This window comes from Cheilinus undulatus, linkage group 8 (genome assembly GCF_018320785.1).
Source record: "Cheilinus undulatus linkage group 8, ASM1832078v1, whole genome shotgun sequence".
NCBI classification, from domain to species: Eukaryota; Metazoa; Chordata; class Actinopteri; order Labriformes; family Labridae; genus Cheilinus; species Cheilinus undulatus.
In genome coordinates this window covers 36,732,441-36,750,550 of record NC_054872.1, presented here as the reverse complement: position 1 = coordinate 36,750,550, position 18,110 = coordinate 36,732,441, and the positions used below count along the sequence as shown (strand labels likewise).

Genomic DNA, 18,110 nt, shown 5'->3' with positions numbered 1-18,110 from the left:
AACAAAACAGCAGAGAGGTTGCCAGTTGGATTACATAGTGAAAGTAATTTTTCTCCGCAGCCTCAGTGAGATAAGCCAAGAGATTTGAACAAATAAAAGGAGTTATACATGCAAGGAGCCCTCAGGCAGGAAGCTCTGCATATTGTAGAGACACACTCTGAAACATATCATTAGCACAAATAGTCCTGTGGCTGTTAGTAGCAATCTCTGTTTGCAAGTCAGGCCCCTCCACCAAATCCTCCTTCCATCCCTCCTGCTTCCTCTATTACAGCAGACACACATTTTAATATTCACTCCAGTTTGAGCATGAGGTGGAGCTGTTTAAAGAAATACAACCTCCTCCCCACGCTCAAAAAAGCACGAAAACTTCGGTAAATGTCCTCCCTGTCTGATCCAGAGACGGGCATATGCTCTCATTTGAAAAGCACATTAGCTACAGCTTGTCACACCACCAAAGAGAACTCCAAGAGAGAGGTTTAAAAATATCTTTGAATGCTTTCCGCTTTGCAAAATTCTCTCTAATTGTACCCAATTACAATTAGCACAATTCATTAAACATGATTAACACGAGACTTAATTCAAAAGTTATTTTCTCATGCAGCCACACGGAGAGCGTCGCATGCATTTCACACTCCTGAGCATGCCGGCGTTGACTCAAAGTGTCACCCTGAGAAAACCTGTTATAACATAATTCCAGCATAAGCTCAAACTTGGGCTAATATTCAATTACAATGGATTAGTGTGGAAAAAAGTCCACATCTTAACCAGCTCAAGCAGTTAAAGCCGATTCCACGGATATACAAGAAAAGAAAAAAAGGGATCCAGCAATCCGCGGCACGCTGAAGGATCAACGTTTACATGCTCGGATGTAGGATTTGTCATCTTCAAGATGAGAAGCAACTAATGTGTCTTCAAATACTTTAACAAGATGGCCGTGCCTCAACTTAATTGACCAAGAAATGAAGAAGAGACAGGATGAAAAAGATGAAAGACAAGATGCCGGTGAAACAAAGAAGAGGCAAATCATTTCAAAGCAGAAGTGTTGAAGCTCCTTTCCTGAACAGAGGGGTTACATCTGGAACACGCCTGCTATTATATAGTTTCAAGCCTTTAGGGAGTACTTGAGGAAGTCATAATGGGATTTATCCCTATTTGATGTATTCATAATGTATGAAAGCCCTCTAGTAGAGAAAAGCTGTTATAGCCCAGAGGGTGTTTTTGCCTTCCAGTGTAATAAAATAAGTTCTTCATTACCAACCTTTTAGTTATTCCCTCCTTTTTTTCTAGAACATGTTTATACAGCTCATTACCACCAAACAGCATTTTGGGCATCACCTCAAATTATCATTAAGAGAGGCTGCAATTAACACCCTAATGTGTACCCTAATCCAATTTGCTTTATGATCCACTAACTTATGCTTATGTTGAAACAGCCAATTTGCTTCCTTGTTAGGAGGTAAATGATACTGTCAAATCTGCATTATCTGCTCCACATCGAGAGGGAAATCTGAAACTTATTTCTGAAATCAATACTCCATTAAATTCTCTTCATGGCTCGCTCAGCACAGAGGATCTGCAGCAATGACGCATTGCAATCCTGCTTTTATTATATCCAAACAAAGAAAGCAATAATGAACGCAGAGGCAAAGATACCTTCTCAAGTCCGTCTTCTTTTAGACTGATGATGTCCAGGTCGAAGTCTGTGCGCAGGCCGGTTGTCTTGTTGAAGGACAGTCTCCCTGTCAGACCATCCCAGTGGGACTGAAAGACAAGAAAGATTTGTTTTTACATTATTCAAATACCTTTATGTCACAATATTAACATTAGAAACCTTAATATGATAGGATGGATCACAGGTTTAAATCTAACCCTGTACAACAATGTATTTAGCACCATTCTATACAGGCTACAATGCCTATAAAAAGTAGTCACCCCATTGGATGTTTAACCCTTTAAACGAGTTCATAAATCAGTCTTGGTCAATAAAATGTGGCTTTTGGACAAAAAAAAAGAAAATTTCAAATGTCAAAGTGAAAACATATTTCTAGAGTAATGTCAATTCAATAAAAAAACATGTTATTTAAAATAGTGACTGCATAAATATTCATCCCCATTTAGTTAGTATTTCATAGATGCACTTTTGGCTGTAATCACAGCACTGAGTCTTTGTGGATAGGTCTCAATCAGGCTTGCACATCTGGACCCTGCAATTTAACGCCATTCTTCTTTGCAAAACTGCTCAAACTCTGCCAGGTTGCAGGGTGATCGAGCATGAACAGCCCTTTTCAAGTCCAGCCACAAATTACCTATTGGACTGAGATCTGGGCTTTGATTGGCCACTCCAGATCATTCACTTTAGTGTCTTTAAACCATATCTGTGTAGCTTTAGCTGTATGCTTTAGGTCATTTTGTTGCCAGAAAATAAATCTTTTTCTGCCACAGTTCTCTTGCAGAGAGAATAAGATTGTCCTCAAGGGTTTTTGCGTATTTTGCTGCATTAATTTTACCTATACCTTTACAAGCCTTCCAGGGCCGGCTGCCGAAAAACATGATGCTGCCACCACCATGCTACACATGGTGATGGTGTGTTTGTGGAGATGTGTCTGTCAAACAAAGCATATTCTCTGAGGGCCAAAAAAGCACCAAAGCACCACCATCAGACCAAAGAATTTTATTCCATTTGACCATGGAGTCTCCTACATGCTTTTCAGGCAAACTCTAGTTGAGATTATTATGGCTTCTCTTCAACAGTGGCTTTCTCTTTGCCACTGTCTCATAAAGCTTTGACTGGTGAAGAACCCGGGCAACAGTTGTTGTATGCAGAAGGAGAGTGTTAGCGAGGAGGCTAGGGCTAAGGCTGCGGATCAGCTGTTGCACACATTATATCATTAAGTGATATCTGGTAAGGGGCGTTTACATTTTGTTGTTGTTGTTGTTGTTGTTGTTGTTTTGTGGGCAGTCCTGAGGATCACTGACAGCTGTCAGTCAGAATTCTGGGCCAGTAATGTTGGTTAAAAAGCAATCATGTTTTGATCAGGTTAAGAGAGCAGAATATCCGATAGCATCACTCCTTAATTTGCTCCTCTCTGGGTTTTCTTTCTAAGATCAGGTTCTGTAGAAGTATGACTCAGTTAGTGCATCCAGTTTCATCATGATTTTCTTTCATTAAAATTCTTTATAATAAACAGGCTAAAACAAGAAGGTGGCATCCAAGACTTCTCTATATTGCACAGCAGAAGGAGGTCATTCATGTCTACCTTAAGTGGGACATAACGTCAAAGCTATGAGTTGTCGGTATTGTTTTGTATTGTCTCCTCAATATTTGATTACCCTTCACCTACAGTGACATATGTGTAACAAAAAGTAGTAGACATTAAAATATGGCAAAAATATAAAGTGAGAAAAGAGAAATGGCTGCTGATGATACAAGCACATATACACAAAACTACCACACCTTCAGTCATTCAGGAAAATATTTAATTCACGCCCACGCACACATGCATGCACATAGAGTAAAAGTACAAACACAAGCCTGCATTTCCTTTTTTTAAATTACATTTTACATCTCAACGCCTCCAACGCATTTTCCCCCCTGACTCTGGAGTTAATTAACAACCATCTCCTTTTGCTTAATTCCCCATGAGGGGGGAAAACACAAAACTGCCCCCTTATTATGATTCCCTGATACCCGTCACATCCTTTGTAGGCCTGCTCATAGCAAACACATGGCAGTGTTGACACATCTGTTTCTTTTTGTGTGTAGTTAGCTGTTTTTGGACTCATGGCATTTACAGTTGACTGTATCTGATTGTCCTTGTGGGTTTTAATGAAGTATCTTAGCAAAATGAGGGGTAATATTATCATAAAAGGCCATGCAGAGACATGCCCTTCCTTATTTGTTGACTCTTTTGTCTCTTGTAAGCGATCTTTTTGTTGCTTCTCTGTGTCATTTTCATTCAGTCACAGTCAGACGCAGGCACTAAATCTTTAACAAGTCCTGTAAGAATGGAGTAATCAATGCCAATGTGTCATTTTGCAGCACCTCGCTGATATTTAAAATCCAAACTGTGACAACCTCACAGGCTATAGTTTGCATCTGTCTTCCCTGGAGCTTGCCAGAGAAGATCGGAGCTTCAAGGAGAAATTTGTGACGCTCTCCTCTTCCAAACCCCCTCGTACCTCATTCCATCTGGCCTGTCGCCACCGAGGTGGGTGGCATGTTCAAACAGCTCTAATTCAGAGAGTGACAGAAACGCCTGAGCCGCATCACATCCAGAGGGCCGATTCGACCTTCAGAGCATATCAGATGCCTGTCTTGAAGAGGGCGTAAATCAGCCCTGAGTAAGTGTTTGGATAACGGTGCACCGCACTACGTGTGTATAAGGGCAGTGTAATAATATGTCAGTGGCTTCAGTCCTGATTATTACAAGTTACTAACATAGCTTCATATGGTACAGCTTGTTAGCTTTCGCTGTTTAAACTCACCCTATGTACCACACACAGTAGACAATGTTTGTTGTGCATTGTGATGTTATAAGCCTTGGTGATACTGTGTTTGCACATTTGGCAGACAAGCATAAGTGGTTGCCAGTGCTCATTCACAAACAATAGAATTCATGGATGTTGTGCCAGACAGGGATGTACAGCTTATACTACATGGATTGAGTTCAGAAAACTTCATGATGGCTGAAAACAGCTGTCTTGAAAGCTTTTGCTCCCCTCTAAATGATGATATGTTGCCTCATTGGTCCCTCATTATAAATGGATGGTTTCACATTGTACTTCTAAGTCTAAATATACAGGAGCAATACTCTGACCCTTACTTTTGGGGCTGTCTTTGAACACTAGATAAGAAAAGCTTGGTGGCACAGTGGAAAATCATGCTTTCTCTTTTGCAAAGACGTTGCCTGCTGGTGGAGAAAACCCTTCGAGGAGCCACTAGCAGTGGCCTTTTCAAAACCTCCCACTCACCAAAGCTTTTCTTTCAAAGCAGATGCTTTAGGGGGGAACAGAAGGTTATACTTTTTCTCCTTTAGTGCTCATATTCTGCCCCTGCTTGGCACTGAACTTGCCTGCAAGTCAGGTCATCAGTTAGACCATATACCACATTGTGGTACTCGAGCCTTGGAGGGGACTGGCCACTTATACAATGAGTTTGGGGTCACCCTGGACTCTCTCTAATCAACTTGATGGACCGCAAGAGGATTCCAACACACATGTATGCTCTTTACTCTCTATACTCTTGGGTTAAGGGTCAATGGACCTACAATATGTGAGAGTTTGATAAAGGGATTATGTTTTTGAGACATTTGAAGGTGGCGACCCAAGTCACGATGGTAGCCAACTGTGACTTTGACCCCTCACTTTCTTGGTAATCCTACTCTTTAGGAACTTAAACTATTTAATTGAGACTCAAGTTAAAGTTATCTCTTCCAAAAGAAAGGTATTGATGGACAACTTGCCCAAGTGTGCAACAAAGCAAGCTGCAAAGATGCATAGCAGATAAGTTCACCATGGAGGCATGGGGAAACCTCTGGACAAAGGCATGGTTATTAAACAGAAGTTGCCATCCATTTTGCTAATGAAAAGTGGTTAAGGAAAGAGGTTTAGTTCTGCCCTTTTATACGGACTACCCCCATAGCCATCATTCAGATTGCTCTGTGGAAATATGCAAATTTATTGGGCAGTTACCACAGAAAGGATATGGCTAGAGGGCAAAGCCTGTGCAACCACAGTGCAGCAGATCCAGGAGGTTAACAATTTAATTTAGGAATAATGGTGTATAATTAGAAAAGGTAAAACAAACAGTCTTTGTCATTTTAACATTTCAGAACCACACCTATTAAAAATACAAATGATTTTCTTGTTTGAAAGATAAAGAAACAAACAGCAGCATCTCTGCAAACCCTTTATCTGCCATTTTCGGCAGCCTTGTTTGTGTATTCTGAGACACTGTCAGACTCTCATGTTAGATTAAATAACAGCCGATTACGCTAGTTGTACTTTCAAAAGGTTACAGTACGTGCTTTCTGGAAAATAGGTTATGAAAACAGGGATTTTATAAAGCTGACAACAATGCTGCTTTGATGTGTCTATCAAGGCTTGGTTTGCTTTATATGTGGATATGATTGATTTGCTGGGTAAATATCTGAGTCCCACACGCCCACACGGCTCTCGCTCCACTCCTAATGTTGCTGTTCACCCCCTCAATCAATACGTTCTAGTACCAATGATGCTTAAATCAAATAGAAAGAGGCCAAAGGTGGCCATTCACCTCTTTGATGAAGCTCATGAAGCGTCCTCCGAATCTCCAGGGTTTGTGGCGATGGCACTGCAGCGAGTTCACCGTCATCTGCGGGGCGTGCTGGTACGAGACGGACACAATGTGGACCGCGTCATAGGTCAGAGCTGCATCTGTCTGGAATAAGGGGTGAACATTATTTCAGCTGATGCCTGTGGAAAGACATAAATGGCTTTTTTCAACAATCTAACCTCCACTTCACAAACCAAACCAGACCAGTGTACCATAGATATTCAGTGTTTTCAGCAACTTACTCTGGACTTTGAATTTTTGGGCACTTTGAATGTATATATGAAGTTTTCCTTTGTGTAAGAGCATGGGCTTGTTTCAAACTTGCAGCTCTTTACACTGACACTCAATGGAAAGCAGATGTAATAACTCACACAGCATCATGTATTTTGTTAGAAATAAGCCTAAAAGCTATATAAAACCACAAAAATCAATTAATTTGCCAAAATAAAGAACAGCAGACTAATAATTTATTTAAATCATAACTGAAATATAACGCATGATGTCAAGTTTAGAGGAAAAGTGAAACTGAAAATCAATACATGAAGATTTAACCAATGATACTGTGTAAGATTTTCCTGAGCTACATGGCATTTATGACCTTCCTTCAGCTATCATAATTTACTCTTAATTTTGTCACTTATTCCTAAATAAGTCTTACTCTTAAGATTGAAATATTTGTTAGTTTCCATCACATTTCAGCCAATTTTATTCCTTGTAGTTTTAATCGTGTTTTACACAATGAAAACTTAATAACATCTTTGTCCTCTTTGATTAAAAAAAATCCCTTACATTTTAGTTTTTCCTTTTAGTCTTGACATCAATTTTATTTGATCTCATTTAATCAGCCATCTTGTGAAATGTACATAAATACAACACACTTATACCAGAATTGATTTGAAATATACTGAATAAAACACTGACATATTTTATGAGCACAGTGGAGACATATCATGGATTCTGAATGTCATAAAGTCCCCCGATAACATTTTAGTCATGTTTGAGACTCCTTGATAAAAACGTACCTTACTTTCCGTTACAGTTTTTGTCATCTAAGAACATTAAACCAGTCCTAAATTGGCCTAAATTTCATACTTGTGTTAGTTTACTTAATCATTTAACTTAATCATGACAGGTTAGTATTGTCTTAAACTGTGCACTGTCATTTTGCACTCACACAAGACGACAACGGTTTAACCTTCTCTGTTTTCGTCTTCCACTTTTTTTTTCCAAAGATGTTTTTTTTTTTTTGGTAGGGCCTTTTGCCTTTATTCTGATAGAACAGCCAAAGAGAGACAGGAGAGCAGGGAAAGACATGCACCAAACATGCCCTGAGACCAGGAATCGATCCTGTGACCAGCACGCTGAGGTCTATAGCCTCAACATATGGGCACTGCTCTACTAGCTGAGCTACACTGGCGCCCACTTCTACTTCTTTTTCAACAGGAAGTTACAACAGATTTTAGGCAATTATAATCCAAAGTTTTGCTAATTTTACGCACATTTTTTCATGTAACTTCGATTCCATGTAAACATTTTCTGCTTAAGAAAAATGAACTTGTTTTGTCTTAATTGCCTTTTTCCTTGTTGAAATGTGCTATTGTAGCTAACAACATGTACACTAGCCAGCGGATGCTTACATTAGCTTGCGCACCAGCATGCTAACAGTACGATAGCTGTTACGTCACCAATATGGCACCCATTGAAGGTGCGAAGAGTCCATCATTCCACTCTCAATTCCTGAATGGTTTTGCACGTGTCAGTAGTAAATCTGCTTTAACTATTCTTCTCAGTGTGAACACACTAAAATAGTTAGTACAGAAGTATTCGATTTGGGACGCACTGCCAGTCTTGTCCTCTTGAAAAAAGGTTGTCGACAAACAGTTCTTGTCATAGTTCCAGTTGACAAAATTAACTTGATTTTGAAATCATTTTTGCTGCACAAGCTGGTCAGTGGGAGGCAGATCACTGTCTGACCATCCACTGAAGTGGCTTCATCATAAGAAACCATGCAGTTATGAGAGAAAAATTTTCCACTGTAGTTATCAGTGTGTGTTAAAGGGTTAAGTTTGTTTAAGCTAAACATCTATAACCCATCAGTGACATGAGTGGCTGTGGATCAGTGGCAGAGATGGCTGTCTCTTAACTTGGCAATTGCATTACTTTATACTGATAAATGCTCTACATAGCAGCTTCTACTATCAGTGTGTGAATGTGTGAGAGTGACCTGTGGTGTAAAATCCCTTTTGAGTAGTTGGATGATTGTATACGTGCGATACAAGCTCAGCTCCATTTACCACGTACCCGAAACTGCACATGATAATGTCAGAACCACTTATGTTTTCTGCAGCTGATAATACAATCTGATGTAGTATTTGTTGAGTTTATGTCCCTGATGTTTGCCTACAGAGGCTTAAGACATCATTTGTTATTTCTATTGACTTGCTTCATACTGTCAGTCAGTCTACAGGACGTCCTGTTAATCCATTTTAGAGTGCATAGAAGGTTATAATCCTTTTTGTTGAAGGCTGTGGTCAGCTCATGCTTTTGCATTAGCATAATTGCCAACTGTAACTCTAAATTTACTTTGGCACAAGTGTTGCATTATTGATTTAAATGAAGAGTAAAATGAGGTTGTGGATTTCAAATTGTTAATAATTTGGACTGACAAATTAGTGGTCATCTAACTTTTACAAAAGATACATGGAAATAGACCCCCTCTTGAATGTATAAATACAGACCTACACCATTTACCACCAGGTTATGTCAGTCAGTGTGACATAAATGGGACCTTTTAACCAGAACTCTGTTCACACCTAGCACTATAATGAGTGTTGTTTTTCTTCAGACCCAAAATGTTATTATTGACCATATACAACCTGTAACAGGGTGAATAATCCTGCAGAAGAGTGTGCAATCATTGAGCCAAAAATGCTGACATTTTTTCTCCTTTAAAACTAAATAAACCTTTCCCTGTCTTATCAAATGAACTCCACCAAGTCCATACAGACTGTGTTCTGGAGCCATGGTCCCCATCACTTCCAGATAAACATACTGAGACAATGGTTGACTATCCATTATAAACTACACATCTGAAACAGATTGGCTGTAAAGGGATGCACCTGGTCAGAAACAATGATTAGGGAGACTTGCTCGTCTGAAGAATAATTGGTGTGAAATGGCTTCATGAATGTTCTGCGAGCTATTACATCATCCCATCTGCACTACTGAAAGCATAATTGATCACCTGTGGGACTGAGATATTCCTGCCAATATATGAACCAATAACGTGCCACAGTAAGGACTTTTTCTGACTTCTGGATTTTCTGAGGTAACATTTTTTCTTCTCTTCTGCCATTTATGCTCACAACTCGGTTGCTGTTATAAAAGAATAGAAAATAGGCTTGATCCAGGCTTCTCTTTACCTGGTTTACCTACCCACTATTTCAGCATTTTCTTTATTTTTCAGCATATGGGCGTACACCAGTATCCCTTTTAAGATTAACCCTTAGAGCTCACATGGCACGGATCCGTGCTGCAGGCACACCCCTTTATAAATTGCATGGTAACTTTTGAACTTTTGACAATAACTAGCTCTTTCTAAATATGTTCTTCATGCATTTGTAGCTCTTAAAGAACATTTTCTTGTGAGCCTGGAACTTGGCTGACTTTCCGGGTGAACCATAAGTCATAGATACTAACTCTTTTTTTCCTCTGAAAGCTGACCATATTGCCATTTGTTTGCTTCCCTCAATGTCTCAGTAGCCTTAAAGGACACCGTTCTAGCAAGCCCAGAACTTCTGTGACTTTTTTGGGTCTTTACAGATTAAATCCATGGTGTTAGAGCCAATAATAAGCATATTTTTGTCAATTTTTAATCCATTTTCAATCATTTACTTTGGCTTTCTTTGGTGGGTAGAGCCATATTTGTTTAGGGCAATATTTACTTGCAGTGCATTGTGGGAGGCGCTGTCCTCTAATAGCAAGATGTTGCATCTTTACTGCTTAAAGGAATGGCACAAATAAAACTGCAAAAAAGCATATGGATATTTCTCATATGTAGATATTTTGAAAACCGTTAGTCACAGAGATGGGCGAACAAGTCTGTGCAAAGAAAATGCAGTCACTACTGTTTATTGTGTGTTATCAATAAAATATTTGAGTTTCAAATTCGGTTTTTTTTTCTTTTGTCTTCAGAGTCCTATAACTTGTTCAAAATTCTTTAATCTTTAATCCATTTTCGATCATTTACTTTGGCTTTCTTTGGTGGGTAGCACCATATTTGTTGAGGGCAATGATTTTTTTTTTTTTTTAATCAGAAATTCCTGACTTTCTGTCTATAAGAAATGGTCACCCTGACAGAATATCATCTGCTGATGCAATCTTGATGGTCAAATTACCATTAAATAAGGTGTATAATATAGGCTTTAAATAGGTTTTTTTGCGGTCATGGGATCCTGATGGTGCACTAATGTCATATAGGGACAGGAAGTAAAGACCAACAGTTATGAATCGATGGGAAAAGAGGAAAGCTAGATTGATAAAGCTCTACATGGACCTGTGTGCTGCAGTTATCATCAGACAAAGTCTACATACACTAAATATGATCTCTACACTTTACAAATGGGCAATTCCCCCTTATGGGCAGCACTGGGGGGTCCACTGTGTTTTTCAGAGGCCCAGCAAATTCTGTGGGCAGGCCTGCCCATGGGTTAAATGATTTGTCTAACATGAAGGTGGTAGATATTACAAATAACTTAGTCCCCTTACTATATGCCTAGCCAGATGAAAGAAGACAAGAGTCTTAAAGAGGCTAGCTGCTCCCCTTTTAACAGCTTTTCACCATCAAAAAAACTTTTGATGGAAACGGGGATACACCAACAAGCAAACAAACCTTTTGCCGTAAATGATGAGTAAAGCTGTGTTGCCTGTTCTACAAGGCATTAAGTATAGAAGCTGGCTCCTATTTGAGAGCCAGTTTCCCATTCATTCATTTTGCTGTTATTAAATTAACATTTAAAAGCCAAAATGGTACAAAATGAAGAGCAGTTTGGGAGCCAATATAGCAGCTCTTATTGCTGAGCTGAGCTAGAGTGCTGTCTGATACTGCTCCTCCAGACATTAGATAGAAACCATGTTGACCTTCTAAAACCTATTTTCCCTGAATGTGCCACCTTTTTGGACTCAAACCTGCTTTTTTATGTATGCTTTATACTTTATTTATGTTTAATTAATACTTGAGCCACAGCATGACAGACTCTGTATGGATCAGAAAGTGGCATAGAAATCTAGATTGATGATTATTACTGAGGTAAAAGTTATGGGTAAAGCTACAACGGCTTTATGGGAAGTAGCCATGACATAGAGATAAGGTAGATAAATGTGTTCCCTTTATATTGACACACCAATCCCTGACTTGAAATGGACCCACACAGACATTTTAAAACATACCGTCATGATGCCCTCCAGCAGGCCCGAGTCAGGTTTAGGTGGTATCTGCCTCTCCATCGACCACTTCTCCACGATGGATGCGACCTGGGGATTATCCACGTTGAGGATGCGGAATCCTGTCATGTTGACCCCGCAGAAGCGATACGGCTCCAGGTCAATGGCCATCAGGTCCTTTCATAGAGAGACAGTGGTGATGATGGATGGATTCTTTTTTAGACTGCCAGCACTGAGCATCTTTCTTTTAAGTGTTTGTCCTGGAAGCTTTCTGCTCAAATGAAAACCCAATGATGCAGCAGCTGATTAAACAGATACTATATTAAGAGCAGAGAGAGTGAAAAGAAGGAGAGATACAGTACTTTTCAATGTCACATCAGGAGATTTAAGTGTTGTGTCTGAGGCAGGGTTTGTATAATAAATGGAATCTAAAAGGCTCAGGCAGCAGAGCCGCTCTCTGTCAGCAAATCCTTTTAGAATTGATAAATTGTGATTGTTTTTGTACCTAAAAAATAATAAATTATACTCATAAACACTTCAGACTTCCAGCATTTTGTCTTTCTAAATCATATTTATGTTAAAGTATCTTTATAGGTGCAAATTTGTTATTTCAGGGAACATTTTAATTATCTTTTGTAGCTGGGAAAACTCTTAAGTAGAGGAAAAAATAACATCATTTCTGTTGGATCGCATAAATAATTCAACACTTGCATTCCCTTGGCAACTTCCAAGCAAAAAAGCAATTCAATCTGAGCTGCTGTAATTTCTGGGGCAGCCATTGTAGCTGAAGTGTGAAGTCACATGTTGACACATGTCGTGGTGGAATGGGCCAGAGGGCTCGGAAAAGACATTTGGATGAACATAGATATTTCATTAGCACCCTGTGGGGTTAGTGCTGCGGGAACGGGAGCGTGTAAGACACTTACTAAAGAATGGTTGCCGCCAGTCACTGAGATATTCCTGCTCTTTTTTCTGCCTCTTTCCCACCAGAATGCAGTACAGTAGTCTCTTTTATGAGCACAGATCAAAGTAAATCTCTGTTGTTCTTCATGACATTCAAAAATTGCTTGGAAAAACTAGATCAGGTTACAAGTTTTTTCGTATCTTTGAAGCTAAGAATACAAACTAACTGGGACAGATTTGTTTGCAGGAGTATAATTCATCTTTGGTGATATTCTCATTTCTATCAGGGCATTTTTAGGATGTCAACTTGTTCCAATTATAAGTTCACTTTTTGCAGCGCTGCCTTGTGCACACACCTATAATGCAGAATCAACATAATCCTACAATGGCATTACACTGAAATCTTTACCCGGAGAGCATGCTGAGTGCATGCAGAAGTGGTTTGTAGGAGGTAAACATAACAAAATTCTTAGCTTTGGGTGGCTCAGAGATAGCTACAGCGAGGCGGGGAGCAATGACAGACTCATTTCAAAGGACAAGGAAGTTATTACCCCACACCACTCGGCTGTTGCCTTTTCACGCTCTAATAAGTCGGCATTTCACCTCACCTCAGAAGATAAAACACAGACATCAGTGGATTCCATCGAGGGGGAAATTGTATCGCCATGTATACCGCACAAGTATTCATCATTTTGGATCAAATCAAGCCGCCAGGTATAATCTCTTAAATGGCGTGTCTATCAAAATGACAACAGCGTTAGAAAGATATCCCAGATATCCTGTCTCTGTGTGGAAAATAGTGTTGCAGAATTTTATCCAATAAAGTTAATCCTTCAGTAAATATTTTCTGTTCCGTCTGATCTGAGAGTGTTGCGAATGAGCCCGCAAAGAGAAGAAATTTAGGATTTTTCTCCATTAAAGCAATAGACACGCCACAAAAACGTGAAGCATGGCGGACCAATGCCATCGCCGCGCTGTCGAGCGTGAAAAGATGACACACATCACGCCTGAACCCTCAGTGTCATATCACATTATCACAGCAGACCGGCAGAGTCCGAAGAGACAGCGAGTGTGTGTGCACAAGTGAGGCAGAAAGCGAGACAATAACAGGGAGTGAAAGGAACAGCACAGATCATGCTGGTATTCACTCCCATTCAGTCTGTTTGTCACCAGATAGCAAACGTCTCAGTGAAGAGCAGCAGCGGCTCCCTGCTGAGCCTGCTTGTATTAGTCAGAGAAGATCTTCTCTTCAGAGCCGGAGCTGAAAAATGCTCAAGATGGGAGTAAACTGCAACAAGCTCAGGCTGCATTAAACATGTCTGCCACTGAAAACAAAGAAGCCTGAGCCAAAATGAATTTTAATTTATAATGAAAAGGCAGGGGCATTTCTTGTAATGTCAACAAATCTCAGAAAAATCAAAACAACTGACAAGTCTTTAATATTTTACATCTTTTCTCGTCCGACTGTGGCAGACTGCCTCTAGCCTGTCTGTTTCTACCAAGACATCAATATAACTTTGAGCTTATCATGTACAGCCAGTTAAATGAGCACAGTCTGATACTAAAGCTGGAAAGTAAAGCATTCATCAGGGGTATGATTTCAGTTTTTGGTCTTACAGCTTTATTTTTCATTTTGGCAGCAGTTGTTTGGGATGATTTTTAGTTAATTTGGATCATATGAGGAGGTGCTTAGGCCATATACAGTGCATTCATCCATCCATCTTCTTCCTCTTGTCCGGGGTAGGGTCGCGGTGGCAGCGAGCGAAGTAAGTCAACCCAGACGTCCCTCTCCTCTGCAACACTTTCCAGCTCCTCCTGAAGGATTCCAAGGCACTCCCAGGCCAGATGGGATATATAATCCCTCGAGTGAGATCTGGGTCTGCCTTGGGGTCTCTTCCCAGTAGGACATGCCTTGAAGACCTCCACAGGAAGGTGCCCAGGAGGCATCCTGATCAGACGCCTGAACCAACTAGACTGGCTCCTTTCAACGTGAAGGAGCAGTGGTTCTACTTCGAGATCCTTCCAGATGTCTAAGGTCCTCACCCTATTTCTAAGGCTGAGCCCAGCCACCCTCCTAAGAGGGTGAATCTCAGGTGTCTCAGTTTACAGGCACTGTACAGTACCATTGTGGTGAAGAGGGAGCTGAGCTGTAAGGCAACGCTTTTGATTTACCAGTCCATCTATGTCCCAACCCTCACCTGTAGTCATGAACTCTGGGTAATGGCTGAAAGAATGAGATTGTGAATACAAGCAGCGTTCAGACCTCCCATCACTTTTTTCTTTCAAGTTTGTTATAGAGCTCACGCAGCACGGATCTGTGTCGCAGTCACACCCCTTTGTAAATAGCTTGGTAACTTTTGAACCGTAAGTCGTAGACAATAACTTGTTTTTTTTTCCAGTGTAAGCTCTCTTTTTCACTTTTCTAATTATGTCCTTTATGCATTCGTAGCTCTTACAGAACATTTAAAACAAAAAGTGACAGTTTAGAAAAACGTTAATGACTTTTGACCCATAAGTCATCGACACCCTTTTTCTCCCTGAAAGCTGACCATTTTGCTGTATATTTGCTACCGTTGATGTCCCCGTAGCCCTTAAGGATGCCGATCTAGCGAGCCCAGAACTTTGGTGAATTTTGGGGTCTTTAAAGATTAAATCCATGGCATTAGCTCTGATAATAAGCTTTTTTTTTGTCAATTTTAAATCCATTTTCAATCATTTACTTTGGCTTTCTTCGGTGGGTAGCTCCATATTTGTTTAGGGCAATGTTTACATGCAATACATTGTGGGAGGCGCTGTCCTCTAGTCGCAAGATGTCCTCAACACAAGGCCAAAATTATATCAGCAGAATTTTAAAATTTACTGACAGATGGGGAGAGTTGTTTCCTCCATTTTACATGTATGCAATAATGTTACTAACATTTCTATATTGAATGTTTCTTTTGATGATGTCAAATTTTTTTCTTTGTCTTTCTTTTGCTGTTTTCTTCACTGCCTAAAGGAACGGCACAAATTAAACTAACTGCAAAAAAGCGCATGGACTTTTCTTGTATATATGTAGATATTTTGAAAACCGTTAGTCACAGAGATGGGAGAACGAGTCTGTGCATAGAAAATGCAGACACTACTGTTTATTGTGTGTTATCACTAAAACATTTGAGTTCCATATTCCGAATTGTTTTTTTCTTTCAAAATTCAAGTGACATTACTGTAGTAGATATATTCTTAAAGCCCAGGTTGTCCTGTAAAAAAAAAAAAGATATTTAGAGCTTCACTGTGCACCACAGGGTTGATGTTTTACAAACTTTTTAACAAAAAAAGTCCAGAAGAGACATGATGGTGAAAAAAATGTGAGCTCGAAGTGTTGAGGACTTGTCAGTGGTGCATCTGATCATCTGATTATTTGGACGTAATTCCCTGCATCATTCACCCTGATGATTTACCCTAACCTGTAAAGCATTTATACCTGTGTTTATAATGACATTTAAGTAATGAAAATGCTGTATTGATTATGAATTAAATATTTACTGATGTTGAACTTTAGTGCTATGCTAATGCTTAATAGTGTGTGTTTTTATGAAGTGTTACACAGAGTTCTCACAAAAAAAAGACATCTTACATGATAGAATCTTGCTTTTATACTACAGCTGGAGTGCCATAATACATATAAACAAGCTATTCTTTAGAAGAATTTATTTTAAATCCCCAGGGGAATTTTGATGTTTTTCAAACTTGGAAGTCACCCTTAGCTTTGAATCTCAAGCTGCTGTGTTTTTTCAAACCGGCCACCTCAAAGACTCGTGTTGACTTTCCTATGAAGCCGAGTGTTTACTATACAGCCTGCTGAAGACTCTATTATGCCTCCAGCTTGTCAAATAGAATTGATATTATGGACCGGATCCAAAGCCCATTGGCAATTAGCCACTATTCATCAAAAACCTCGAGCGGTAGGGAGATGAGAACAAACGAGCCTCTATTTGCATTAACAAGCATAGTACATTACCAGAGTGGTGAAGATATAGTGGTAATACTCTGTCATCATCCCCATGGTCTGGGCCTGCAAGGATACAAAGACAGAGAGAGGGAAGGAGGGTGAAAACGGTCATTTTACCATGTCAGGGCATTTTAAAATCAACAGCACAGGCTGAGTAAATAATGCTAAAGATATGCACCAAGGCCCTGTGCCAGTTTTTAATGAGCCTTTTCAGTTAAACTGTTCATTGTGTGCACAAGTTTCAGCTTGAGCTTGTTGGGATTTCTACCATATGTGGTGCACAGACTTATAGAATATAAGAATAGCAGCAGCGCTTGACGCTTTCCTATGCATTTAAATGGTTTGCAATGGCTGCGGGGCACATGGCGTTATATCCCAGCAGAGAAGAGGGGCCTTCAATCAAAAGAACTCGGTAATCTTTGCCTCATATCCGCACACTCCATCACCGCCACTTGTTTCACTCAATCTACATTCAAAGGCAGCATGTTCTCATGGCGGCTGTTTAATTGTACCATCTGTTGTGAAAAAATAACCAAGGTTATGTAAATAAGATGCTGTGCTTATGTGGAGACAAATTTGCTCCTCAGTCAAGTCAAATGCATGACATTGAAACTTTGTATCATATTTTGTATTTTATGCTGCAGCATTGGGTAGTTTTTTTAAAACTTTAATGCCAATATCCTTTAAAAACTGTAGTTCACGAAAGAAATGCCTTTAAGTGTTTTAAAACAAGGAAATCAAATCTACTAAATGATATGTAAATAGACAGAAAATGCAGGAAGAATAAATATTACATTTAATATAAAATACACTGCTGCAGTAGGATTCATTTACATTATAATGCAAAGCATTTCTGGCAAGATATAAAGCTCCATATGCCTGTTTCCCTTCACCACAGTAGCACGGTCAGTGCACAATTAAAATAAAATACACATGACAACTGAAGGCACACAGACACGCCAGGGACATGTGTCCTATTTTCTCCTGTCCACCCTGAGAGGGAGTGTAACCTGACAGAAGCATGCTATACACAGGTGAGACTGTCAGAGAAAAGATAGGACACATGTATGGTGCAGATCATGGCATGTGATGCAGAATATTCCAAGGGCAAAACCTGGTGCTGTACAGGTGGTATCTTTGTCTGAAATAGTCATGTCAGATCTGTTTCTCCTGTACACAAGGACACACATTTAATGCTTTTGCTTTCTACTTATTCATTTAGACAGGACCCACATTTAGTACAGGTGTAAACAGAGCAGTATTCCATTTCGCACAGTAGTTTTTGTAGCTGTATGGTAATTAACACAGATTATATTCACACTTAGTTGATGAATAGAGGAGATTGTAGCTGAATGACATTACATTTAACAGATGGCATCAAATGATGTGGCCAGTGGGTCAGTGCAGGTTATATGTGGACATACGGCTACGTCAAAATTCCCTCTGATGCATATCTTTCAG

The 18,110-nt window shown here is 39.7% G+C and overlaps 1 protein-coding gene across 1 annotated transcript in view; it reads right to left on the bottom strand.

The window, feature by feature from the left end:
- LOC121513893 (glutamate receptor ionotropic, kainate 3) overlaps positions 1-18,110 on the bottom strand; it is a 173,561-nt gene that overhangs the window by 48,533 nt on the left and 106,918 nt on the right. Inside the window, exons 5-8 of the mRNA XM_041793912.1 lie at positions 16,659-16,712; positions 11,762-11,932; positions 6,275-6,418; positions 1,654-1,761 (exon numbers count right to left, since the gene is read on the bottom strand). Of these exons, the coding sequence (XP_041649846.1) occupies positions 1,654-1,761; positions 6,275-6,418; positions 11,762-11,932; positions 16,659-16,712 (477 nt within the window). The remainder of the gene's footprint in view (positions 1-1,653; positions 1,762-6,274; positions 6,419-11,761; positions 11,933-16,658; positions 16,713-18,110) is intronic.